The sequence below is a fragment of the Tamandua tetradactyla genome, chromosome 6, assembly GCF_023851605.1.
Source record: "Tamandua tetradactyla isolate mTamTet1 chromosome 6, mTamTet1.pri, whole genome shotgun sequence".
NCBI lineage: Eukaryota > Metazoa > Chordata > Mammalia > Pilosa > Myrmecophagidae > Tamandua > Tamandua tetradactyla.
This window is the reverse complement of record NC_135332.1, coordinates 5,833,552-5,861,239: the sequence shown is the minus strand read 5'-3', so window position 1 is coordinate 5,861,239 and position 27,688 is coordinate 5,833,552. Positions and strand designations below refer to the sequence as shown.

Below are 27,688 nucleotides of genomic sequence, written 5' to 3'. Positions count from 1 at the left end.
GATGGATTGTTTTTCTCTTGCTGCTTTCAAGATCCTCTCTTTCTCTTTGACCTCTGACATTCTAACTAGTAAGTGTCTTGGAGAACGCCTATTTGGGTCTAAAATCTTTGGGGTGCGCTGCACTTCTTGGATCTGTAATTTTAGGTCTTTCATAAGAGTTGGGAAATATTCAGTGATAATTTCTTCCATTAGTTTTTCTCCTCCTTTTCCCTTCTCTTCTCCTTCTGGGACACCCACAACAGGTATATTTGTGCGCTTCATATTGTCATTCATTTCCCTGACCCCTGTTCAAATTTTTCCATCCTTTTTCCTATAGTTTCTGTTTCTTTTTGGAATTCAGATGTTCCATCCTCCAATTCACTAATTCTGGGTTCTGTCTCTTTAAATCTACCATTGTAGGTATCCATTGTTTTTTCCAGCTTTTCTACTTTGTCCTTCACTCCCATAAGTTCTGTGATTTGTTTTTTCAGTTTTTATATTTCTTCTTTTTGTTCAGCCCATGTCTTCTTCATGTCCTCCCTCAATTTATTGATTTGGTTTTTGAAGAGGTTTTCCATTTCTGTTCGTATATTCAGCATTAGTTGTCTCAGCTCCTGTATCTCATTTGAACTATTGGTTTGTTCCTTTGACTGGGCCATATCTTCAATTTTCTGAGCGTGACCCGTTATCTTCTGCTGGCATCTGGGCATTTAATCAGATTTCCCTGGTTGTGGGACCCAGCAGGTTGAAAGATTTTTCTGTGAAATCTCTGGGCTCTGTTTTTCTTATCCTGCCCAGTAGGTGGTGCTCCTGGTGCTCTTCTGTCTGCAGGTCCCACCAATAAAAGATGCTGTGGCTCTTTTGACTTTGGAAAACTCTCGCTGTAGGGGAGGGTCGCCAGCCGAAGCGGCTTGGGGGAGTGCCAATCTGAATCTCCCAGCCGGCCCGGGAATGCGCGCGTGGGGAGGGTCGCCGGCCTCCGCGGCTTGGGGATGCGCCTATCCAAATTTCCCAGCCGGCCCAGGGCGCCAAGCGTGGTGGGGGTCTCCGGCCTCCGCGGCTTGGGGATGCGCCTATCCAAATTTCCCAGCCGGCCCAGGGCGCCAAGTGTGGCAGGGGGGTGCCGGCCACCGCGGCTTGGGGGAGTGCCTATCCACCGTTCCCAGCTGGACCGGGAAGCCACGTGTTTGGAAAGGACCCCGGTCGCCGGTCTCCGGTCTCCGTGGCTTGGGGGATCTCCGATCCAATTATCCCAGCTGGTCTGGGGGGCCGCGCGTGGGTGGGGTGGGGCGCCAACTGCCACAGCTTGAGGGAATCACCTGTCTAATTCTCCCAGCTGGCCCGGGAAGGAGGGAGGGAGGGACTCCGGCTGCCTACTGCCCTGGCCCGGGGAAGCCCATGCCCCTTGGTGATCTCACCGCAGCAGGCTCTCCCAGCCAGTCAGCCATTCCAGAATGGGGTATTTTGTCTTCTTGGTCTCTGTCGTGGCTCCAGGAGCTGTTCTGTATCGTTTCTACTTCCCTAGTAGCTGTTCTGGAGGAGGAACTAAGACCCGCGCGTCTTACTAAGCCGCCATCTTCTCCGGAAGTACTATTCCTGCTGGGCTCCTGGTAGTTCTCCTTCATTCACAGACTGTGTCACCATTTCCAGTCAGAGGTCCTGGGGCTTGGATCTGGAAATGGTTTCTCTCTTTGAGGCTTTCTTAAAGAGCCAAAAGTCTCTAGAACGCTGGCTGAACAGAGAAACTCCAATGTCTACAAAAGGGGCAGTTATCTTGCTCTCCTGCTTTGCTGGGGCTCCAGAGATTCAGGCATTCATTCCATCTGTGTCACCAAATTGTTACCAGACAAAGGCTGTCAGTTTTTCTGCCCAACATAACACAATTACCAATTCCTGAGACACCAGGGTTTCCAAGAGAGTAAGAGTTTATTACTACATGTGTTGCAGGAGAATAGACTGCCTAACCAGCTTAATGTTTTTGAGGTTCATCTATGCTGGAGCATATATCAGTACTTTATTGCTTTTTATGTCTGAATAATATTCCATCATGTGGATGCAGCACAATTTGTTTATCCATTCATGTACTGATGAGTATTTGAGCTGTTTCCATCTTTTGGCTTTTGTGAATAATGCTGCTATGTTTACATGTATTTGTTTGAGTACCTGTTTTTAATTCTTTTGAGAATATTTCTAGGAGTGTAATTGCCAAGTCTGTTGGAATTCTGTTTCACTTTTGGAGAAGCTGCTGTATTGTTTTCCACAGTGGCTGAACCAGTTTACATTCCCACCAGCAGTAAACAAGGGTGCCAGTTTCTGTACATCCTTGTTGACGTTTGCTTATTTTTAAATAATAGCTCTCCTAGCGGGTATGAAGTAGTAGCTTATCATTTTGATTTGCTTTCACTTAATGACTCAGTGATGTTGAGCATCTTTTTGTGTGCTTGTTATCATTTTTTTAAAAAACTGATGTTAACTTGGCTACCTAGGATTTCACTCTTGCTTGTTTCCAAGGTGTTACATTGGAGGGGAAACACTATATGTTTATATGTCTGCAAGCATAATTCTAATATTTTAATTTTAGCAGAAATCCTTACTGTGTTTCAGTTTGCTAAAGCTGCCAGAATGCAATACCAGAAACAGGTTGAGTTTTACAATAGGAATTTTTTAGGTTAGAAATTTACAGTTCTAAGGCCATGAAAATGTCCCAGTCAACAATAGGATGATACTTTCTCTGAAGAAAGGTTGCTGGCATCTGGGTTCCTCTTATCAGATAGCAAGCACATGGTTGTCATTTGCTCGTCCTTTGCTCCTGGGTTTAATTTCTTTCAGCTCCTGTTCTCTCTAAGCTCTTTCTCTGGGTGTTTTTCCTTCTGTCATCTCTCTTTTATCTTCATAAAGAACTCCAGTAAAGGATTAAGACCTGCCTTGAATTCGGTGGGTCACATCTTTTTTTTTTTTTTTTAGAAATCATACCATTCTACATATGCAATCAGTAAGGTGGGTCACATCTTAATTGTAACTACCTAATCAAAAGTTCCCACCCACAATGGGTCTTCTCCCACAGGAATGGATTAAAAGAACATGACCTTTTCTGTGGCACATAGCAGCTTCAAACCAGTACAGAGTACTTATCACAGTTTGTTCTACATCTTAGTTTCCTAGCTTCTAAAAAAGCATATAATGGGTTGGTTTAAACAATAGAAGTTTATTTGCTCACAGTTTGAGGCTAGCAGTAGTCTAAAGTTGAGGCATCAGCAAAGTAATGCTTTCTCCTTGAAGTCCTTGGCATTCTGGAGTTGGCTGTTGGGGATCCTTGGTCTTTGGCTTTTTTGTCACATGATAATGTCTTCTTTCTCTTTCGAATTCTGTTGCCTTCTGGCTTTTCCCCATGGCTTTCTCTCTGTGGCCTTCTCTATATCTCTGGTAATAGTATTAAGACCCATCATCCTGATTCATTTGGCCACATCTTAACTAAAAATAAAATCTTATAAAGGTCCTCTTTTCAGTGAGTCCAGAGAATAAGCATATGTTTTGTGGGGGGTACATAACTCAGTTTACCATAGTCTATATGGTTATATTGTACTTTATTGTAGAAGTGTCCCTCACAATAGAGTGTCCTGAGATGTCTATAAATAACGTATCTTTTAGTCAAATCAGAGTCTTAATTGAACCTAGTAGAGCCTTCTAGTTAACTTTCATTTATAAAAGAATTTACTGTTGCTATGTGCATTGTATTATATGAGGTTTCCTTAAAGTGAGAGCATATACTTCTTTGGTATAAGAAATGACAGTTTCCTGGTCCAAGAATATTTAGATAAAATGTCTGCTTCTGATGTGTATTTTAAAGTACTATGGTATAATTCATAATTTATGGTAATGCAAGGTTGGGATATCTTCCAGAAAGTCCAGAATTCAATATAGGGCTTCTAAATGTTTTTCACGTCACAGAAAATGATATTACAGCACACTGCACTAAACAGATGAAGTTGCTTAAGCCACTGTTGGACTACTGTGAGATATGAGGGAATTGATACTTCACCACGCCTGTAAACCAGGCTTAACAGTTGGAAAACTGGTGTAATGTAAAATTTGTTAAAAAGCTTTGGTTTAGGATGGTTTAGCTGTTTAATGCTTGCTTCTTGTTCTAGAATTTTGATATATCACATAGATATATCCAAGTTAGGTCTATTTAAATATTGATGCATGCATACAGAGTGGTATTTTAGTCTAGATTTTTCTTTGCTAGCAACAAATAACAAACTCAGGTTGTCTTAAACAGGGGCTACCTTGGCTTACATAATTGAAAGTACTGGAGTATGCTTTAGTCCCAGTTATGTCCAAAGGCTCATGTTTTAGTCCTCACTTAAGTGGTTTATATACTAGATGAAATTTTCCAGTATTATTGCTTTAGTGGATGATGCTTTAAGGTCAAGGTTGCTAGACCAAAAATTTGACCTCTAAGAGTCTTTGAAATAATTAGGATTTTTACTGATGTAATTGTGCTGTTTTATTATATTTTTACATGGGTTGATGCCATGTTAACAATTCAAGGTGGTTGAGCTTTTACATACTTGCAGATATGCACAGACAAGTACAGTAACGCTTTTCCCTGCTCTGCTTGTCTGCAGGCAGTGAAGTGAAATCTGCAAGAGTCCTGCTCGCTCAAGGCCTGCATACAGGAAAGAAGCAGGGGAAAAGCGTTACAAACAGCTTTTGTTCTACAGCATTTTAAAACACAACAGGTAGGTCAGATTTTTGGTCTGTCAGCCTTGACAATGCCCTTTGAAATTGAACTAAGTATTTCCTGAGGTAGTAAGTAATGCCACCGAAATGTATTTAAAATGTAATTGTGATGAATGGTTATTGTTTTAACATTTGTGTTCCTGGGCAAGAAGTAATCATTATCAATTCCCATAGTGTTATTAGTCTCGAGCTACCAAAATAGTTTTTTCACTAAGAGAAATTGTTACCTAGCCTGAAAGAGGCAAATGTGAGAAAGGATTTTCTTTCTAGATTTACCCAGAAGATTTGAATTGATTGAACTCAAGTGAAGATTAACAAATTCCCTTATGCTATGGGAATATATTTTGCATGATATTTAGTGTATAAACATAACAAAAGAAAAATTTTACAATAACTGTTTGTAGCTATCACATTGCTTATGCTGTCATTTTGTCTTATAGGTATATTGGAAAGTCTGATTCAGTTACAATCAGTGTATGGAATCACAAAAAGATCCATAAAAAACAAGGTGCTGGATTTCTTGGTTGTGTTCGTCTTCTTTCTAATGCCATCAACCGCCTCAAAGACACTGGTTGTAAGTAGATATTAGTACTTTTAAAATAAAAAAAAAAAATTTTATTTGGGGCAGTGGTCCTAAACTTAACTTCTAATGTATGCTTGAAATATTTGTGACATTCCTGGTGAACACTAGTGGCCTAAATTTATTTGGTGGATTTCAAGAAAAGAATGAAACATTAAAAACTCTCTGATAGTAGTGCTTCATCAGAGCTGATGCTTAGCTTTGAATGAATTTAGAAGTATTAAAAAATTATTTGTATCCATTCATTTCCCCAACCATGTACCCCCCCCAAAAACAGAAAAATTATTTGTATCCAGAAGGATGAAAAAGGAAGGTGTCAAAGTACATATGCCTTTTTTTAATTTTAAATACCCTTCTTTTTTTGGAGGATTTGTGAGATGAAGTGAAATGACTTTTATTTAAGTGATTGGAATGTTTAAGGTAGCAGTTAAAGGGGAAGTATTAATGGATAAGAATGCTGTAAAATGTGAAAATGTTATGAAAGAGTTAAAAGTTTAAGAGAGGTAAGACATTATTTTGAATATAAGATAGTTTTGTTATCACCACCCTGAGCATTAAGAAATTTGACCAAGGTCTAGACATTAATTATATCTTTCCATAATGGGTAGATAAGTTGACTTAACATGACTTTAGCAGTCATGTAGCCAGTTTACAAAGCATCATTTTGGAGGTCTTTCTGTTTCGACATAGATGGAAATATCTTTTTCAACAGAATTTTGTTGTTTGTACAATATATATTTTAAATACTGTTGTCATGGGATTTTAGCCTAGATGTCTATGCTAAACAAATTCATATAGATTCTAGCCAAGAAAATGAAAAAACAAATATCAGTAAATTTAGCTTTAAATGTTACATGTATTATCAGTTGATCCCTTTTCATATAGTATTAATCCCACAGCCCAAATATAAAAATACTAACCCAGTGAAAAGAAAAAGGGATAAAATTTCTTTGAACTGGAAATTCTGAGTCAGGGAAATTTAAAGGTATCTGAGAAATTCTTACATTTCTGGGTTGACAGGGTGAGCGCAGAGAGAAGACAGGATTGGAAACTGTCTGCAAATGGAAAATGAACTGTTTGATTACCCCACCCAGCAGGCAAACTGAAAATGTATCCATCAGATGTATGACGTTATCCTTTGTTCAATTTAGTCAGCAATTTGGTTAATGTTCCAGGTACTGCTCTAAACCCTGGAAAACATAAAAGTGAAAAAGACATGGACCCTGTCCTCTGAGAAGCAAGGGCAAAGGGAGCATAACATGTTGGAAGAATTGAATGAGAGAAAAGGAATTGTGTTGTAAAAATCTACTTTATATAGTTGTGTCCATTTATTTTGCAAAGGGAAAAATGACTGTTTTTGGCTGGAGAGCCAGGGGCCATGGTTTTGGAACTCAGACTTTTCTTTCTGTTACTTATGAATGGTCTGTTGCCTTAATTTATTTGACATTTTTGATGTGCAATAATATTTAAACATTTATTGAACACCTGATGTAGTGTTCTGCCATATTGGAGTAGAGAATACCAAGATTAATATATGCTCTCCTTTGATCAATTCACAATGTAAGTGAACTAATGGCATACAGCTATAAAAAGAAGTCAGTTTACTGTAATCAAAGTAAAACCAACTATTGGTGACTGTTTTAGTTTTCTAAGTTGCTCAAAGCAAGTACTATGAAATGGGTTAAGTTAAATTATGGTAATTTATTTGCTCATGGTTTCAAGGCTGGGAAAAAATATCAAGGTGATGCTTTCTTCCTGAAGATTGGCTGGCTGCTGGTAATCTTTAGCTCTTCTGTACATGGCATGGCACATGTCTGCTGGTCTCTCCCTTCTCTTCTGGGATTTTTTTTAATTTCAACATCTTGCTTCTCTGGCGCTCTTTCTGTCTGAATTTCATTCTTTTAGAAAGGACTCCAGAAATAGGATTAAGACCCATCCTAATTGAGGTGGGTCACACCTTAAATGAAGTAGCCTCAGCAAAAGATCCTACTTTCAGTGGGTTCACACCTTGAAGTGGGTTAACTTAAAGAATGTTTTTCTGGTATTCATACACTTCCAAACCATTACAGTGACATTGTTTTGTAGTATAAGTGTTAGGGAAGTTCACCGTTCTATCGGTTTTACAGATAAGCATCTGAGAGAATGAATGATTTGCCCATAAATCAGCTAGTATCAGAACTGACAAACTCAGAACTGACAATTTATTCTTGGCTTCTTATTAATACATGTGTTGTGTTTGTATCATTTGAAATGGTTAGATAAAATAATAATAAAGACAACCAGCATTTATTGAACACTTATATGTTCCAGGCACTTTACTAATAGTTTTACATAGTTATCTGATTTAGTCCTTAGGACAGAGGTATAAGTTAGGTACTTTTATACATGTGAAAATTAAGGCTCAGGGATAACTTGCTCAAAATGAACAACTAATAAGAGGCAAAGCCAAGAGTCAGAATGAAGTAGTCTGAAAGATTTTGAGAGAAAGTAACTGCTTAGTGGCAGTGTATTATACCGGTGCTTTATGGGTTTTGAAACCTAAGTTTGTCAAAGTTTTGTTTAGGCATTTATTCCAATTGTCTATGAAGTTAGAAAATTTTTAACATTTGTTTTACTGAAACACTACAGTGATGTGACTAATTATTTAAATGATAGACTTGATTTTCAGTGGATTGTGGAAATTTACTATCACTATAATGTTAGAATCTCTGACACCAGCTTATTTTTTAATTGCTTTTTTTGTTCTTTTGAAATAGATCAGAGGTTGGATCTATGCAAACTTGGGCCAAATGACAATGATACAGTTAGAGGACAGATAGTAGGTAAGTGTGGAATTTAAAGCTACGTGGATCTTCTAGTTTGCTAGCTGCCTGAATGAAAATACCAGAAATGGAATGGCTTTTAAAAGGGGGAATTTAATAAGTTTCTAGTTTACAGTTCTAAGGCTGAGAAAATGTCCCTATTAAAACAAGTCTATAGAAATGTCCAATTTAAGGCATCCAGGGAAAGATACCCTGGCTCAAGAAGACTGGTGAAGTTCAATCAGCTGGAAGGGCACATGGCGAACATGGCGGCATCTGCTGACTTTCTCATGGTTCTACAAAAAGGATTTTCTCCAAAATGTTTCCTCTTTTAAAAGGATTCCAGTAAGCAACTTCCCCTTCAATGGGTGGAGACACACCTCCATAGAAATCATCTAATTAAAAGTTACCACCCACAGTTGGGTGGGTCACATCTCAATGGGAACAATCAAAATGCTCCCAGCCAGCAATATTGAATGAGGATTAAAGGACGTGGCTTTTCTGGGGTCCACCACAGATTCAAACCAGCGCAGTAGATTATGGCCTCATTCACACTGACCTAACTCTAAATAACCTTTTCAATAAAAAAATAACAGTTACTGTAGCTCCATTTTATTGGCATGATTTTAATACGAGTCATGTAAAATGTTATAAACACTGGACCCAGGCTAGCTTTAAAACACACACATACACAACTCTAAATAATGCTTTTAAAAAAACATAGAGGCCCCTGGTTATGAAGAACTATTGATCCTTTAGGAAATAATTCTTTCAAAGTATTCAAGTATAGTAGTGTACTGAGACAGTAGTGAGCTTTTTCTTCAGTGTTTATTGCTTTAAAGTTTTAAAATAATCATAGCTAATTGAAAAAAAAATACAATGGACAGAGGTGGTATAGCACTTATTGAAAAAATTGTTATCTTACTCGTAAGGCACTTGGTTGGCTCTTGGACTTCCTTGAATTGATATAGAGGGGGACTTCATGTAAGATTTCCTGAGACTTAAGAATTGATTGAGATGTTTAATAGTGAGGTTGAACCTTTGAGGCATCTTAAGTTAGAGAGGAAGAAATATAATTGGAATCTTAGCACTTTTTGGTAGAACAGAATTCAGAATAAAATGATTTATGACCTTACCAGATTTTTAAGTTTCTGAAGGTACTTGAAGGACTTCATTTTAAAAGGCAGTGAGTTGGGTTGGAGTTAGGGAACTCCAAAAGTAGCAACATAAGAAAGCCTATTGTGGTTATCTCAGGAAAATGTCTACACTACAACATTATTGATGATTCTTGTCATTCTTAGATTAAGAAGGGAGTTAAAACATCTCAGAATGAATCCTGGTATATAAGACTTTTATATATAATTGTTCCTGCTTTATTTGATTTGGCATGTTATATTTGAAATAGTTTTACTAGGTGCAAATTTGCATTTAAAAGATTGCAGACTTTGTCAATTGTTGGAAAATATACTGATTTTAGCATACTACATAAAAAATGCTTTATTTTAAAATTTTTATTTTTTTAAAGTTCTGGGGTGAATTTGATGTTTATAATAGGACCATTAATAAGAGATAGGCTTGACTAAAATATGCTTTCTGATCTTGCAGTTCTGTGACTTGGTAACAGAATGAGGTTCAGTTCTTGTAGAATATGGCCTTTACAAGTAATTGTAAATAGATACAGATGATATCTTTTTGGAAAATGGAAAACAGTATGCTAGGATTAATTTAAGAAAAGTGTCCCCTTTTAATGTATGTGTATACATTTTTTATGGGTTTAATTATAGTGAACATAAAACTTTTGTTTTCTTTTACTTTCATAAGCATTTTTGGCATTTCTGGGTAATCTTTGCAGTTATTGATTTTTTAAGGGATGAATTATGTTGCTGAATCATAATTTAACCATTGAACTTAAAAACTTTTTTTACATGGGCAGGCTCTGTGACCATTAAACTTTTTTTTTTTCAATTAAAAAAATTACAAGAAAGAAACACAAACATTCCTAATACATGCTCATTCTGTTCTACATATATAATCAGTAATTTACAATATCATCACATAGTTGCATATTCATCATCATGATCATTTCTTAGAACATTTGCATCAATTCAGAAAAAGAAATAAAAAGACAACAGAAAAATAAAATGAAAATAGAAAAAAAAGAAAAATTTTACATACCATACCCGTTACCCCTCCCTTTCATTGATCACTAGCATTTCAAACTAAATCTATTTTAACATTTGTTCCCCCATTATTTATTTTTATTCCATATGTTCTACTCGTCTGTTGACAAGGTAGATAAAGGAGCATCAGACACAGGTTTTCACAATCACACGGTCACATTGTGAAAGCTATATCATTATACAATCATCATCAAGAAACATGGCTACTGGAACACAGCGCTACACTTTCAGGCAATTCCCTCCAGCCTCTCCACTACATCTTGAATAACAAGGTGATATCTACTTAATGTATAAGACTAACCTCCAGGATAACCTCTCGACTCTGTTTGGAGTCTCTCAGCCATTGACACTTTGTCTCATTTCTCTCTTCTGACATTCTGATTATTAAATGTCTTGGAGTACATCTGTTTGGATCTGTTCTCTTTGGGGTACGCTGCACTTCTTGGATCTGTAATTTTAAGTCTTTCATAAGAGTTGGGAGGTTTTCAGTGATAATTTCCTCCATTAGTGTTTCTCCTCCTTTTCCCTTCTCTTCTCCTTCTGGGACACCCACAACACGTATATTCATGCGCTTCATATTGTCTTTCAGTTCTCTGAGTCCCTGCTCATATTTTTTCATCCTTTTCCCTATATTTTCTTTTTCTTGCCGGATTTCAGATGTTCCGTCCTCCAGTTCAGAAATCCTACATTCTGTCTCTCGAAATCTGCCATTGTAGGTTTCCATTGTTTTTTTCATCTCTTCTGCCGTGCCTTTCATTCCCATAAGTTCTGTGATTTGTTTTTTCAGGTTTTTGATTTCTTTTTGTTCATTCCTCGCCTTCTTTATATCCTCCCTCAATTAATTGATTTGGTTTTTGATGAGGTTTTCCGTGTCTTTTCATATATTGTGAATTAATTATTTCAGCTCCTGTATGTCGTTTGAATTGTTGGTTTGTTGCTTTGACTGGGCCATATCTTCAGTTTTCCTAGTGTGATTTGTTATTGTTTGCTGGCATCTAGGCATTTAATTACCTTAATTAGTTTATTCTGGAGATTGCTTTCACTTCTTTTACCTAGGGTTTTCTTGCTGAATGAATTTGTTGTCTCTCTGTTCTTTGACATTCAGTTCAGCTTTATCTGGACCTCTAGCTTAAGTTTTGTTTAACAGAGGAGAATTTTTCAGTTCTTGTTTTCTTGTTTCTTACCCTGCTTGTATGGGGCCTTCCCCCCCCGCCCCCACACACACACTTAGGAGGGTCTGCATAGGTATTATGGACCCCAGCCGGATTTTCCCAGACCAAACTGGCCTCCTGTCAGGGGAAAGGAGTCACCTGCATTGGTTTTCCCTGAGGGTGAGACCCAGCAGGTTGAAAGACTTTCCCGTGAAGTCTTTGGGCTCTAGGCCACCGTGGCTTAGGGATCTCATGGTTCTGGGGGGGCTCGCAGCCGGTCCAGCTGGTCCAGACTGGGGTATGCTGTGTGTCTGGTCACTGACGTGGCCCCAGGAGCTGTTCTGTACTGTTTCTGGTTATTTAGTAGTTGTTCTGGAGGACAAACTAAAATGCGCACATTGTTAAGCCACCATCTTGGCCCGAATGTCAACCGTTGAACTTTTAAGTTACTTTTTGCTATTATAAGATTGAAACTTGCAAACATTTTGTACACTTAGCTTTATCTGTTTTTTTTTTTTTTGATTATAACCTTGAAAAACTCTTACAAGTTGAGAAGATTGATTTAAGGGATACACAAACTTTCTCTTGCACTTTAAAACATTATCTACCTTTTTGTTTTTAAACCTCTTGTGGAGTTTTGTTGTTGTTATGAAATAAAATACAGGCAGAATGTAAAGAACACTCATAATACTCCATCATTGTCATCACTTTGTACATCTTCTCTGTCTTTAGCAACTTGTAGTTTTTTGTTTATTTTTTAATATCCCCTGTTCTAATCTATCATAAACTTTTTTTTTTGGTCTGTGGTTTTATTTATATATTACTTTTATTGTATGCCTATGGTGGACATATAATTAATTTAACTTAGTTTCTTATTCCTGGATATTTAGGTTGTTTTAAATGTTTTGCTTTATAAATGGTGTTATGATAAACATGGTATTTCTGTGATTCATTTAAGATTTTTAAGACTTATACCATTTAAAAACAAAATCTTACCTAACATTTGTTTAGGTGCTTTGTAATACAGCACTTTGGAAATGTAAATGGAAAATGTAAAATGCCCATGAAAATCCTTTAGCATCGAACCCTAATGTTATTCAAAACAATGCTAATGAGAAAATGCATTGTTTCTACTATGCTCATATTTAGGAAAGTATTTCATTTAGTTTTTTTGTTATAAAAATGGATTAATACAGTTTTCTTGTAGTTTTTATAGCCCTTTGTTTACATTCACTGAAAAGGTTCTCTCCTATAAAATTTAATATAAAGAAGGTCTGTGATGAATTTACTAATTAAAAAATTTTTGTACAGAGCTGGAAGATTTCAGAATTTTTGAAACCCTTCCTTGAATGAAGGGACCAAAAATGGCATGCTTTATACTAATTTAGAAGTTGGGTTATGGTCAGGTTTGCCTGAACCTTGTCTATCTTTTGGGATACTTGCTGAAAATAGAATTAAAGAATACCAGAATGACAAGAAGGACTTCAAAGATACGATTTAGCCTAACTTGCTCATTTTTTGGATTGGGATTATCTAAGCTTCAAGAAGTGAAGTCTTTTGTTCTGGGTCACAGTTCTAAGCTAGTTGGCAGAGCTGGGTCTAAAATTCACATTCTTGCTTCTAAGTTTATAGTGGGGGTTTTATACCACATGGATAATGATGTACTGTTAAAACTCATGCAATCCGAAGATTGCCCTATTGCCAGAATCCAGTTATATGTATTTTTAAGATGCTTAGACTGTCAAGAATTAAACCCAAATTAGTTGTGAACTTGACTTTTTAATTGCTTCTGTACATGAATATACATTTAACATTATACCTCTAACATGCTATACCTCTTAAGTGCAGAGTGGCCTTGCCTTACCCCCATTACAGTGGGGAAAAAATAATTTTTCTGTCTTCCATGATTAGAATAAAGTATAGAAAACCTTAAAAATTTAAAAAAATCTCATGGAAAAAAGAAATTTTAGTAGAAACCAAAGAATTCAGTCTAAAGTGTTAAAATACGGTAAGCCACATGTCTTCTAAGGATATGTGTTTTAGATTATACTAAATCTTTCCAGTTCTATGAATCTTAGTAATGTTTCTGTTGTTTAATAGTAAGTCTCCAGTCCAGAGACCGAATAGGCACAGGAGGACAAGTTGTGGACTGCAGTCGTTTGTTTGATAATGATTTACCAGACGGGTAAGCTATAATATTACTGAAATCATTAGAGATAAATGTAGATTACATCCTTTAAATAATGAGGAATAAGTTGGTGTTATTGTATATTTAATTTTAGAAATTTGCTGTGACCAATTCTAGAATCTAGTTTTCTTTTTTGGACAATTACTGAAGAATTTTGTCATAACATTTATAATAATAAGCCATAATTAAGAGTTTTGACTAGGAGGCACATGAACTTTCTTGATAGCTACAGCAACTCTTAACTATGTATTTCAAAAGGAGACTTTTTTGCTTAAGTTATTCAAAAGGATACAAGTGTTATGTGTGAAATGTTGCTCTATTTAAAGGAATAGAGATTTACTGAGGATGTATGTGTCAGATATTGATGTAACCAATTAAAATACATTGTATCATTTATTTCTCACAGCATTTTGAGAGGCTTTATATAACATGTGATTCTGGAATTAGACTACTTGGTTTCTAATTCTACTGCTTACTAGCTTCATACCTTTGATCAGTTTATTTAGTTTCTGTAAATTTTGATCTGTATCTATTTGTAAAAGGGGATGATGATAATACCTCCTCCATAAATTGTTGTGAGGATTAAATGAAAACATTCATGTAATGCACATAGTATGATTTCTTGCATAGTAAGTGCTTCATAGACTCTGTTATCCCTACTGTGCTGCTCTTTTGTTACTCTCATTCATTTTATAGGTTAGGAAAACAGACTCAGAAGTTAAGTAACTTGCCTAAGGTGATAAACTGAATGATTGTGCTGGAACCCAAACCTAAGTCTTGTCTAAAGCTCATGCTTTCTGTCTCTAATACTAATTCTGATACTTTTCTGATTTTATTTTTAAACATTGAAATTATTTTAATTAATTTTAATGAGGTGTGATTTACACACAACAGATTACTTCCATTTGAAGTGTCCAATTTGGTGAGTTTTGACCCATTATTTGTGATATAAAAGTTTAATATACAAGATATGGTATTTGTTCATTAAAATAGTTAAAAATCACTTATTTGCGTCTATTTATAGATCAGTTTAGCTTCATATTCTTTATTTTATGGATGTGAGGTAGAATATGGTAGTTTTGTAATAAGTTGGGGGAAAAAACCCTATATTCTGTGAATTGATCTTTTAGTTTGGCATTCCTGATTCATAACAGCATGTATCTTGCTGGTTTGTTAATTGCACTCAGAACATTCTGTGTCCCAGCTTCCTGTTAATGCCCTCTCACTATTTTTATTTAAGATGGGAAGAAAGGCGAACTGCCTCTGGAAGAATCCAGTATCTAAACCATATAACAAGGACAACGCAGTGGGAACGGCCAACACGGTAAAAACATAAGCCCATGTCTGTGCTGTTTGCCCTCCAGAGACCATTTCTGCTTATCTCTCAGCTTTATTAGATTTCTCTTGTTGGTTTATATGACTGCAGACCAGTAACTGTTATAGCAGGTACCATCATTTTTTTTTAAATAGTCTTCAATAAAGATTGCTTTCCACATTATCCTGTTATTGTAGCTCCAGAGCCTGGCTTGCTACTCAGTAAATATATACTATATTACATGAATGAATTGAGAAGTCATCTTTTTTTCTGAGAATTTTCAACTTTTTAAAGTTTGAGTTCAAGTCCATTATTGGATGGCTGTAACAAAATATATATAAAAGGTTCTCCGTTCTATCAGTCATGTAGGAGGATGATTATTTTTTATCATGACAGGTAAGATTTGTGAACAAGATAAGAATCAGTTTTTGGGGACCATGTGGGAGAGGCACCTAACTTGGGAGAAAGGGGGTGGTAGAACTTCTGAAAGAAAACTCTTGACCAAATCTTGAAGAATGTTAGGATTTAGTTAGGTAAGAAGTTGATGAAGAGTGTTCAGGGTGGTGGTAACAGTTATCATTCCAGTTCACTGAATGGTTTTGTGCCAGGCACTCTGAGCAGCATTTGTGCTAACAATAATGAACAAGGCAGAAAGGAAATGTCCTTTTCTTCTTGGACGTTAATGTGTAAAGACAGGCTACAAGATAATTTTTTGGAAACTACAAGAAGTGGCTGATTTCTTTTGTTCTTACTTAAAAAAATTATTTGCCACCTCTGATCTCTGTTCTTGTTTTATTTTGTCCTGAGCAGAACTGATACCAGGAATATCAAATTCCATTGGGGCTTAATTGCTTAATTCATTAAATCACAAAAGTTTTCTCTACTATATTATTATTCTCAGGTGAAAGCTTACTTAGCTCCTGCTGCCATTTTTTTAAAATGTTGATCTGAGAGTTACATTTCTACTATTAAACTGCCAAGCATTTTATTGACATTGAAGGATGCATTTTTATTATATCTGAGCATAAATGAATGTGTATCAGTGCTTTAGTAAAGTCCTTTTCCTTCTAACTCATTTAACTGATAAGATGGACTTCAGTTTTCACATTTACAAAATTGTTGTTTTGTAAATGTTATTTTTAGAAAGTGTCCTTAAGTCTTCCAAAATAAAAGGAAAACTACATTGGACTGGAAGGTCATTGAAGAGTCAGATTATCTTCTGTTCTAGTTTGCTAGCTGCTGGGGTGCAATATATCAGAAATGGAATGGCTTTTTAAAAAGGGGAATTTAATAAGTTACAAGTTTACAGTTTTAAGGCCATGAAAATGTCCCAGTTGAAGCAAGTCTATAGAAATGTCCAATCTAAGGCACCCAGGAAAAGATACCTTGATTCAAGAAGGTTGATGAAGTTCAGGATTTCTCTCTCAAGTGGAAAAGCTCACGGTGACCATGGCATCATCTGCTAGCTTCGTCTCCAGCTCCCTAGTAGGTGTTTTCCTTCTTCATCTCCAAAAGTCACTGGCTAGTTAACTCTCTGCTTTGTGGTTCTGTGGTGTTCTATTGTGGCTTTCTTGTCAAAAGGCATTTTCTCCAAAAAATGTCCCTGTAAAATGTCTTTTACAGGATCCCAGTAAACTAATCAAGACTCACGTAGAATGCGTAGAGACACGTCTCCATCTAATCAAATTCAATATCCACAATTCATTGAGTCACATCTCCTTAGAGATAACTTAATCAAACTTCCAACCTATAGTACTGAATGGGGATTAGAAGAAACCGTTGCTCCCACAAAATGAAATTAGGATTAAGCCATGGCTTTTCTAAGGTACATAAATCCTTTCAAAGTGGCACATCTTACCTTTTTCATTCAACAGATATTTACAGAGCTCTTCTTATATTATGCCAGGACTCTTCTGGGTGCTGGGGATAGATATTTTGGGAAACAAACGAGGCAGCCTCCCTTCTCTCAATAAATATTCTAGTTGGGGGAGATGGACGAAAACAAGCATGTAAGTAAACAAAAATACCAGTGATATATGAGGAACTAAATGACTGAGTGAATTTAAGATTCAGAGGTGGATAAAGCCCTCTTTGGAGGCAACATTTAAACTTAAACTATGATTTGCATAACAAAAAGATCCAGGTTTAGAAGACTCAGAGTGGCTACCAAGGACTAAAGGTAGAATGATCTAGGGAAGTTCAAGGAACAGGAAAAAAAAGTGTGTGGAGGGTAAGTGGTGGGAAATCAGATCTGCGAGAGAGGCTGTAGCTCTATCAAATGGGGTGTTGAAAGCCACTTCTCACATCTACAAACATGTATGGAATTTATATAAAATGTAACTAAAGTGACTATAAAATCATTTAAATGCATAATCGACAACATGCACATGCTTATCACTTAAGTTTCTTTGGTCAGACGTGCTTTTACTCAGAATTCTTGAAATCTTTATAGTTTGTATTAATCATTCCATTTTCTTATAGAGGTGGTTGTTACTGCAGTTTATATACATTGTCTAGAGAACTCTACTTTTGCTCTCTGAGTACTTTTTTTTTTCCCTCATTCCTTTTCATTAGGCCTGCATCGGAATATTCTAGTCCTGGCAGACCTCTCAGCTGCTTTGTTGATGAGAACACTCCAATTAGTGGAACAAATGGTGCAACATGTGGACAGATTTCAGATCCCAGACTGGCAGAAAGGAGAGTCAGGTCACAACGACACAGAAATTACATGAGCAGGACTCATTTACATACTCCTCCAGACCTACCAGAAGGCTATGGTATGACTGCTAATAGGAAACATAAAGTGTGGTTTATGGATTTCAGCTTTCTAAGAAAGCCAGAAAATCAACTTAAAAAAAATCATTAATGTGGGTTTAGGGATTCTGCGTGAAAATGAAAGTAAATGCAAAACTCCCAACTTCGAAATGTAGGTGAAGACTATCTAACCAATAGTTTGACCTTGAACTGGTTGTTTAACCTGTCTTTTTTGTACCTTTATAATAAAATGAGAGATGAATAAAACTTTCCATTATCGCAGTTATCGTGAGTAGTGTATGAAAACCTTTATACTGAAATGAAACATGAATAATACTTCCTATTATCACAAAGTTATTGTGAGGAGCATATGAAACAGTGTGAGACTACTCTGTAAATAGAGACTATATAAAGAGTGGTAATAATCAGTAATTTCAGGTCACACCTATAATGTAATTTTCTAAACAGTATTTAAAAATAAAAGGCTTATTTATGAAAGTATTCATAAATATTTGTATATCTATGATTTTGGATTATCTAAATGATTTAACCAAATCCAATTTTGGATTATTCCAAATGATTTAACCAATTTCTTAAATCCTTGCTCTTTCAATACTGTAGTAGATAAACTATTCTGGTCTGACAGTGACACCTTATGACCAACATTGGAAATTATCTGATCTAATTTGTATTTTAATTTTACTCTAGAGTATTCTTTTTTATAACTTCCACAAATTCATGATTCTAATTTTATTTTAAATATATTTTAAGTTTCAAAGTAATAGAACCCCCCCACCAGTTTGTCTGCCAGCTGCCCTATGTGGGATAGGACAGCTATAATAAAGCACAGTGATAAGATCTTTAGCTTAGAAGTCAGCCAGACCTGGCTTCATGTCTTGGTTTTGCCATATATTCATTGTGTGACATTGGACCCAATCCTTTTTGAGCCTCAGTTTCCTCTTTTGTAAAATGGGGGAAATAAAATTTCTAATCATGTAAGTTTGTTGCGAGGAATAAATGATATATAATTTCATGTGAGGTGCCAGGTACAGTATCTGACATAGAAAACAGTAAGTTTTAGCTGTTAATATTAATGTTCAGACCTTAGAATAAAATATTTCTTGCTGTTTCTCTCTGAGATCCTGACGCAGGCTGTTTGGAGTGGATGCAGTTATACTTTTAAATTTTTGTGATTTGTATTAAGAAAATTCTTTAAAACTAAAGCATTAGAAATAAAGCAGGTAACAAGGTTGAAATTGTTACAGTTGCCCTCTAACTTAATTTAAAATTTTTATCCTAATAATTTTTAAGTTTAGTTTAAATTGATTAACTTCATTATAGGCTTATAAACAATTTAAATTTACACAATAAATACAAACAATAGTTTTATTGTTTTACGTATTGGAATTTCCCATAAGATTTTGTGTGTGTGTGTGAGGTGAGGCACTGAGAATTGAACCTGGGTCTCTGGCATGGCAGGCGAGAACTCTGCCTGCTGAGCTACAATGGCCCACCCACCATAAGATTTTGTTTAAAGAACAAAGGTTCTGTTGCTTTAAAAGAAAAAAAAAAGATTAAAAAACACCATTGAACAAAGAAACCCTTTCACAGATTCCTTCTTTTAATTTTATCTTTGGGTTTTTTCTCTTCAGCATGCACACATCCTCTTTAATCCTCTTTTTTCTAACTAGATTATTTTCCCATCATAGCCTATTTATGATTATAGAATGTCTCTACTGTTTACCATCTGTTTTGCTTCTCTTTGAACCCAAACATTGTCTTGAGAATAGACTTCTCAAGAGAAAAGAGGAAAAATAAATTTTGGTGTAAAAATAAACATACTAAAAAGCACCTATCAACTTTTTTTTTTTTTTTTTTAAGGAAAGACAGAGAGAAGGAAGGAAGGAAGGAAGAAAGGGAAACATTTTTAAACATTTTCTTGTTTTATTGTATTCTGTTTCTCCGTTTTTGTTACATGGGCTGGGGCCGGGAATCGAACCGAGGTCCTCCGGCATAGCAGGCAAGCACTTTGCCCGCTGAGCCACCGCGGCCCGCCCACCTATCAACTTTTAACCCTTCAGAAGTTTCTGGAAATCCCCTCAAAAATCTCCTAAGAGTCAGCCAGCCTCTTACTCTGAGCCTTCTTTTGTTCTCCACATTTAAGACAATTGAAATATCATTTCTTCATCTCTTGTTTAATTATTGGTATTGTGACAATTTTGTTTTTTTATTTTCCATTGCAACATGTTTGGGCTGTGTTCTTGTTTGCTAGCTGCTGGAATGCAATATACCAAAACGGAATGGCTTTTAAAAGGGGTAATTTAATGAGTTGCTAGTTTACAGTTCAAAGGCCGAGAAAATGTCCCAATTAAAACAAGTCTATAGAAATGTCCAATCAAAGGCATCAAGGGAAAGATACCTTGGTTCAAGAAGGCCAGTGAAGTTCAGGGTTTCTCTCTCATCTGGAAAAGGGCACATGGTGAATACGGCATCATCTGCTAGCTTTCTCTCCTGGCTTCCAGTTAATGAAGCTCCCCGGGAGGCGCTTTCCTTCTTCATCTCCAAAGGTCACTGGCTGGAGGACTCTTTGCTTTGTGGTGCTGCAGCGTTCTCTGCTCTCTCTGAATCTATTTCTCCAAAATGTTTCCTCTTTCATAGGACTCCAGTAAACCAATCAATACCCACCCAAATGGGTGGAGACATGTCGTCCCTTAATCCAGTTTAACAACCACTCTTGACTAAACCACATCAACCAGGAAGATGATCTCATTACAGTTTCAAATATACAGTATTGAATAGGGATGATTCTACCTTTATGAAATGGGACTTATATTAAAACATGGCTTTTCTTAGGGGGCATACTTCCTTTCAAACCAGCACAGCCTGCATTAAACGTTTGGTTGGCCTGTGAACCTCATCTTCATTTATATGATTGTTTCTAGGGAAAAAAAAAGATAATTTATACAGCAATTTCTTATAATAAAGTAAATTTGTAATTTGGAGAATTTTTCCGTATTTAATATAGTGCATAGGTCTAGCTTTCTTTGATTTGGACATCCTGAATATGTATTATTTTTACAGAACAGAGGACAACACAGCAAGGTCAAGTGTATTTTTTACATACTCAAACTGGTGTGAGCACATGGCATGATCCACGAGTGCCTAGGTAAGTACTCTTCTTCATAACATTTGAATGTCCATTTTACCTTGGGTTTCTTTGAGTATTTCATCTTTAACATCTAAGAATAGTTTATATGAAATTTCACCTCTTCCTGATGGTCATTTCAGTTTGACATTTTGTAGAAAGCTCTACCTTCTTATCTGTTATCCCACTCTGGAATCTGGTGTGTGTGCATGTATATGTATATGTAAGACATGGGTCTTTTAGGAGCTTGAAAAAGGGTAGTGTATTTTTTTTCTGATAGTTCTATTTATTTCGATCTTTTACAGGTATATTCAATGCTGTTTTCTATGTTCCTTTTAATGTGGAAAAGAAAATAACATTTAATTTTTTTTAAATGCCAAAACTTATACATATGGATTAGGGGTTCTTTGAACTAAAGGCCTTCTTGAGGGCATTTATAAACCAAACTGTCAATGATCTTTTAATTTCAAGAAGATGAAAAGACACAGAAATCAATTAACATAATTTTTGATATATTTTAGCATCAAATAAGTTCTACCAACACTACTTGGGTATTTTGAGTCATTTTCTAATGAATAGATGCAACGTGCCAAGTCATCCAATTGAAGGGAGGGGGAAAATAACTTGAGTTCTAAATCATATATATACATCTTTGTGAGATGCACATCTACCTTCGTAAGATGAGGATACTTTATGTATTAAAACAACATATCCCCTTTTCCCAAAACAAACAAAACCCATAGAGGGTCAGAAGATTGTTCTCTGCCTAAAGCTTATACTCAAAGCTGTACTAGTCAAAAATCATATTTGAATAAAAAATAGATGGGACTTGCTGATCTTGGGTTTCTTTGATAATCCCTGCAGATACTCTGTTTACAAATAAAACAATTTTAAGGAAAATATTTTATTTTGTTTTAGAGCTAATGAGAATTCTTTGAGGATGGCAACCAAGGAAATGTGCTGTCATTAATTACCGTGTTAAGGTTGCCTTTTGTGTGTCTCGTGTGTGTTATTTTAAAAATAGTAGTGCGGGCTGGGCAACAGTGGCTCAGTGGCAGAGTTATCACTTGGAGACCTGGATTCGATTTTTGGTGCTTGCCCATGCCCAATAGAAAAAAAGAGTTATCCAGATTATGAAAAGAAATGTTTTGGATTTTGTTTACCACATCGAAGTTCAATAATGAGCTTTTCTTCTTCAGAATAATTAAATATCATTGGAAAGAAATGTATAGAAAAAAAGGACCTTTTTGCTAAATGATTTACAACAGTGAAAAAGTTAGTCTTAGGCTATCTCTTGAGAGAATAGCATACAATAAGCTGGCAAAAGAAGTTGAAATTCAGATATTTCCGCAACGCTGTTGGTAGAAATGCTCCTATTTCTAAGAAAATGTCAATTTTCCACTATTGAGTAAGGGTTTCTGTAAGGCTTAAGAAAATTTCAGGTGACTATTGATACCAGTTTTGAATATTAGCTTAATAAAATGATGCTCTGGATTGTTTTTCTTGGCCTCTATGTTCCAAAGTATCTTAAAAATTGATATATCTTTTTTGTTGTTGTTGTTAAGAGGATCATTTAGAAAATCTGCCTTTCATATGGAGACTTTTATCAAAACAGACTTAATATTTAGATGCTATTAAAATATCTCTATTCAATTAAAGACATTTTATAAAATTGTATTAGACACATTAAAACAAACTTCAAGATATAAGTAAACATAGCTTTGTGTGAGAAGTTTTGCTTTCATCTTTAACAAGAGTACTGAATGCTTTGTTACTCAACATACTGACTGTGTAGACTTAAAATACAAGATCCCTATTATGTTTTTATGGCTATGTAACATCCCATTTTTCTTTAATTAGCACCCAGTTGGACATGAAGGTCATTTCTAGGTTCCAAGATTGCTGTTTTTTTTTTTTTGGTTTGCTGTGACTGGGGGTCACATCTCATTTTTTTTCCATGCGAATCCAAGGTTGCTCTCTTCCTTTTTTAACTTTTTGTTATTGTGAAATAAAACATACACAAAAAAGCAATAAATTTCCAAGTATATTTTAACAAGTACTGTAGAACAGATTTTTTAAAAAGTTTTTATCAGTAAAACCAATCAACATACAACAGAAACATTCTTAATGTATGAACATTCCATACTTGGTGTGCAATCAGTGGCTCACAGTACCATCATATAGATGTATATTCATCACCATGATCATTTCTCAGGACATTTACATCACTCCAGAAAAAGAAGAAAAAACTCATACACACCATATCCCTTACCCCTCCCTCTCATTGACCACTAGTATTTCCCTCTACCCAATTTATTTTAACACTTGTTCTGCCATTACTTATTTTTAATCCATATTTTTTACTCATCTGTCCATACTGAAGACAAAAGGAGCATCAGAACAAGGTTTTCACAATCACACACTTTGCAAAAGCTGTATCATTATACAATCATCTTAAAGAAACATGGCTACTGGAACACAGCTTGTAGAACAGATTTTAAAGTTTGGTATGGGTTACAGTTCCAGGACATTTAATTTTTTCTTCTATCTACTCCAAGACACTGGAGACCAAAAGAAGTATCAATATAATGATTCAGCAGTCCTACTCAATTTTAATCTTTTCTTCTCTGTTATACTTCTTTCCTTTTTTTGTGGTAAATAATATACATACGAAAAAGCAATAAATTTCAGTACAGTACAATAATTAGTTGTAGAACAGATTTCAGAGTTTGGTATGGGTTACGATTCTACCATTTTAGGTTTTTACTTCTGGCTCCTCTAAGGTGCTGGAGACTAAAAGAAATAGCAGTATAATGATTCAGCAATCATACGTGTTTGTTAAACCCTACCTTCTCTGTACAGCTCCACCATCACCTTTGATCTTTCTCCTTCTTGCTATGGGTATTTGGGCTATGCCCTTTCTGACTTATTTTCCACATTGGAAGGGGCTGTCGATAATATGGGATAGGTGAATGGAACTAGGTTGATGTTCTGGAGAGGCTGGCCCCTCTGCCTTTCAAGACTTATCTGGTCCTGGGACCCATCTGGAGGTTGTAGGTTTCTGGAAAGTGACCTTAGTGCGTGGAATCTTTGTATATATATATAATTTTATATAATGCCTTAGGTGTTCTTTAGGATCGGTTGGAATGGTTTTGGTTGGGGGTTGGCAAGTTGTGATAGGTAGCAATATCTAACTGAAGCATGTGTAAGAGTGACCTCCAGTGTAGCCTCTCGACTTTATTTGAATTCCCTCAGCCACTGTTACCTTATTTGTTGTACTTCCTTTCACCCTTTTGGTCAGGGTGGCATTGTTGGTCCCACGGTGCCAAGGCAAGATTGCTCTTTTGTTCAATGTTTCAGGACCCTCCCATGTGTGCTATGGGTTTATAAAATTCTAAATAAAATGATATATAATCAAAGTCTGCATAATATTAAGAGAATTATTCCTTCTTTAATTTCAGTAATTGTTTTTCATTGCCAAAGCGTTCTATTTTAGATCTCTATGTTCATTCCTAATAATCTGTCATAATAATCTCATTGATAGTTCATCTTTGTGGTTGTACTCTTATTTTTTTAAAGTATTGCATATCAAAGCTGTTCTATTTGATATCTGACAGTACTTGGAGATTTAATTCTATTATGTGGTTTATTGTTTCCACTGACTCATAGTGGCCTTCCTTTCTAAAATGTTTGTGAATTTATTGTTTTATCTTAATAGGTTGAAGTTCTGTGAACCTAAAGTGGGGATTTAGGAATCACTTCATCCTGTAACCCCACCCCAGTTCTCAGCTTCGTGGGAGGTTGCAGGTTTCCATTATCAGCCTTGCTGCTGGACCCTAACTCTAAGATTCCCAATTAACAGCCACCATTGGGCTGCTCTTGCCCTCTGAAGCCTGCCAGCCAGCCGCCCAGGCACCAGCTCCAGCTCAGTCCACTTTTTTTTTTTTTTTTTTAATTCGAGGAGGATCTATATAACTTTCCCTTGCCTTTTTTAAAACTAGCAGTATCTCATATAATGTGTCCTTTCTTTAGATCTGTAGTAGGAGTTAGAAGTAAAAATTAGTGTTTCAAAAATCTGTATGTGGGTAATGCGATGGTGGCTCAGTGGCAGTGTTCTCACCTGCCGTGCTCGAGACCCAGGTTCGATTCCCAGTGCCTACCCATGCCTTTCCATGTGTGTTCACCCTTGTGTCCATTGTTGTATTCCTTATAACCAAGAAAAGGTTATTTCAGGGAAATTTTTTCTAGTTTAATTTTTTTTTTTTTTTAACATGGGCAGGCACCAGGAATCGAACCCAGGTCCTTGGGCATGGCAGGCAAGCACTCTTACCTGCTGAGCCACCATGGCCCACCCATAGTTTAATTTTTTTTTTTAATTAAAAAATTTCATTTCCTCTAAGAAACTGGAAACTAAACAAATATCAATATAATGATTCAACAATCATACTTATTTGTTAAACTCTACCTTCTTGGGGTGCGAGGGTAGTTCAGTGGTAGAATTCTCACTTGCCACACAGGAGACCTGGGTTTGATTCCTGGCCCATGCACTTCCAAAACAAACAAACCAACAAAAACAAAAAATTCAACAGATGGTGCTTCAATAACGAGATATTCACATGGAAAAAGAAATGAAATGTGACCCTGCCATACAGCATACAAAAAAAAAAAAGATTAAATCCTACGTTCTCTCTCTCTTTCTCTTTTTTGGCATGGGAAGGTACCGGAAAACGAACCTGGGTCTCAGGCATGGTAGGTGAGAACTCTGCCACTGAACCACCATTGCCTGCCCCAAACCCTACCTTCTCTTTTATAACTCCTCCTTCTCTTTTGATCCTTCTCCCAATATTTAGGGATGTTTGGGTTCTGTCCTTTCTATCTTTTTCATGTTGGAAAGGGGTGTCAATAATATGGGATAGGGGGATGGAACTAGTTTATATTCTTGGAGAAATGGCCCCTCTGGGTTTCAGGAATTATCTAGCCTAGAAACCCATCTGGATGTTGTAGGTTTCTGGAAAGTAATCTTAATACATGAAACTTTTGTAAGATCTCAGGTAGAGCCCTGGGTGCTCTTTAGGGTCAACAGGAATAGTTTTGATTGGAATTTGGCAAACTGTGGTAATGAGCAGCATCTAGCTAAAGCTTGCATAAGAGTAACCTACAAAATAGCCTCTCGACTATATTTGAAATTTCTTAGTCACTGATAACCTTATTTTGTTACATATCTTTTTCCCCTTTTGGTTAGGAAGGCATTGTTGATCCCATGATGCCAGGGCCAGGCTCAGGCTCATCCCTGGGAGTGATGTCCCATGTTGCCAGGGAGACTTTCACCCCTGGATGTCATGTCCCACATAATGTGTCTAGTTTAATTTGTAAAGCATTATTTTGATGAGATTTGTTTAAAATTATATTATAGTTTAAGTTTTTATTAGGACATACTGCTTTATTTCATTCTTAAAGGTTCTATAAATCCTGTCTATATGTAATAGCATTTTTTTTTCTGTATGAGCATGCACCGGGAATCGAACCCGGGTCTCTGGCATGGCAGGTGAGAGCTCTGCCACTGAGCCACTGTGGCCCACCCTATATAATAGCATTTTAAGAGTGTATAATATAGTAATAATGGTGTTTGCTCGTATATGTTTGTCTGTTGGCAGAAGTAAGTCTTATAGCATTCTTCCTTAGGTATCTTAAATAGGTTCCTTATTCATGAGTTTTACAGATTCCGAAATTCGAAATAAAGTAGATATCTTTTATAAACCACCGTGACTCTTTTCAGGATCATAATTTCAATAACATTTCCAGTTTTGCTTCACTGAAGACTTATTTTTACTTTCACTTAACATTAGTCATAGAATGGATGTTTATTTACACGTATTTTAGTTGTCATAAAAAAATAATAGAAGGGAAATTTAGAAAACATTTAATTCCCTGTATCACTGACACTTCTAAAACAGTCATTTTCTGTCAAAATAAATATTGAAGTACACCTTATTTTGGCAAATGTGGTGATTGCTTTTATGTTAGTTTAAAATCTGTATTATGTTAAAACTCCAGGAACTTAAACTTAGTGCAGGCTACAGGATAAGTGTTTCTGAGCCATTTATGGATTGGGTTTTGAATATGTGAGCTTGTTAAACCAATTGGGAATTAAAAATCGTAGCTGAACTTCTCAAGTTTCTGAAACAATACATTTTCTCAGGCTTCATGGGATTGTTCTGTGTCATTTACACTTGCTTGGCTCAGCAGACCCAGAAATGAGGTATTTTTCATTTTATGTTTGTTTTTACAGGGATCTTAGCAACATCAATTGTGAAGAGCTTGGTCCACTGCCTCCTGGATGGGAAATCCGTAATACAGCAACAGGCAGAGTTTATTTTGTTGACCATAACAACAGAACAACACAGTTTACAGATCCTCGGCTCTCTGCTAACCTGCATTTAGTTTTAAAGTAAGTTTCTAAAACTGTACATTAAAATGTGAGCAGAGAAAATGATGCTTTTTGTGAGAAATTGATAGAGCATGTACTCTCTTCAATTATAAATTACTTTTGTGGAACAAGGTTTTATGTAAGACTATGACAAGTTTTATTGTGATACATGAGTAGTCCTCACTACACTTTGGTAGGAACCTGTCCTGAAATGTCAGGAAAAGGGTACGTATCAAAGGCCCCCAAAGTGGGCTTATTACAGAGGCAACAGTTCAATAGAAGGTAGAGAGGCTGAACAGGTTAATTTTGTATTGGCATTGCAACGATACAGCTACTTACATTAATTGCTAATTCTTTATTACGCTTATGGTGTGAACTTCCTGTTTGACTTAAAAAAAAATCTCCTTTCTTAGCAGATGAATAAT

At 36.1% G+C, this 27,688-nt stretch overlaps 1 protein-coding gene across 1 annotated transcript in view; it reads left to right on the top strand.

Moving 5' to 3' along the window:
* The window catches only part of SMURF2 (SMAD specific E3 ubiquitin protein ligase 2), a 152,153-nt gene that overhangs the window by 92,588 nt on the left and 31,877 nt on the right, over window positions 1-27,688 (top strand). The window contains exons 4-10 of the mRNA XM_077163594.1: window positions 5,163-5,296; window positions 8,059-8,124; window positions 13,535-13,619; window positions 14,863-14,946; window positions 17,512-17,714; window positions 20,773-20,857; window positions 27,126-27,284. Coding sequence (XP_077019709.1) covers window positions 5,163-5,296; window positions 8,059-8,124; window positions 13,535-13,619; window positions 14,863-14,946; window positions 17,512-17,714; window positions 20,773-20,857; window positions 27,126-27,284 — 816 coding nt within the window. The remainder of the gene's footprint in view (window positions 1-5,162; window positions 5,297-8,058; window positions 8,125-13,534; window positions 13,620-14,862; window positions 14,947-17,511; window positions 17,715-20,772; window positions 20,858-27,125; window positions 27,285-27,688) is intronic.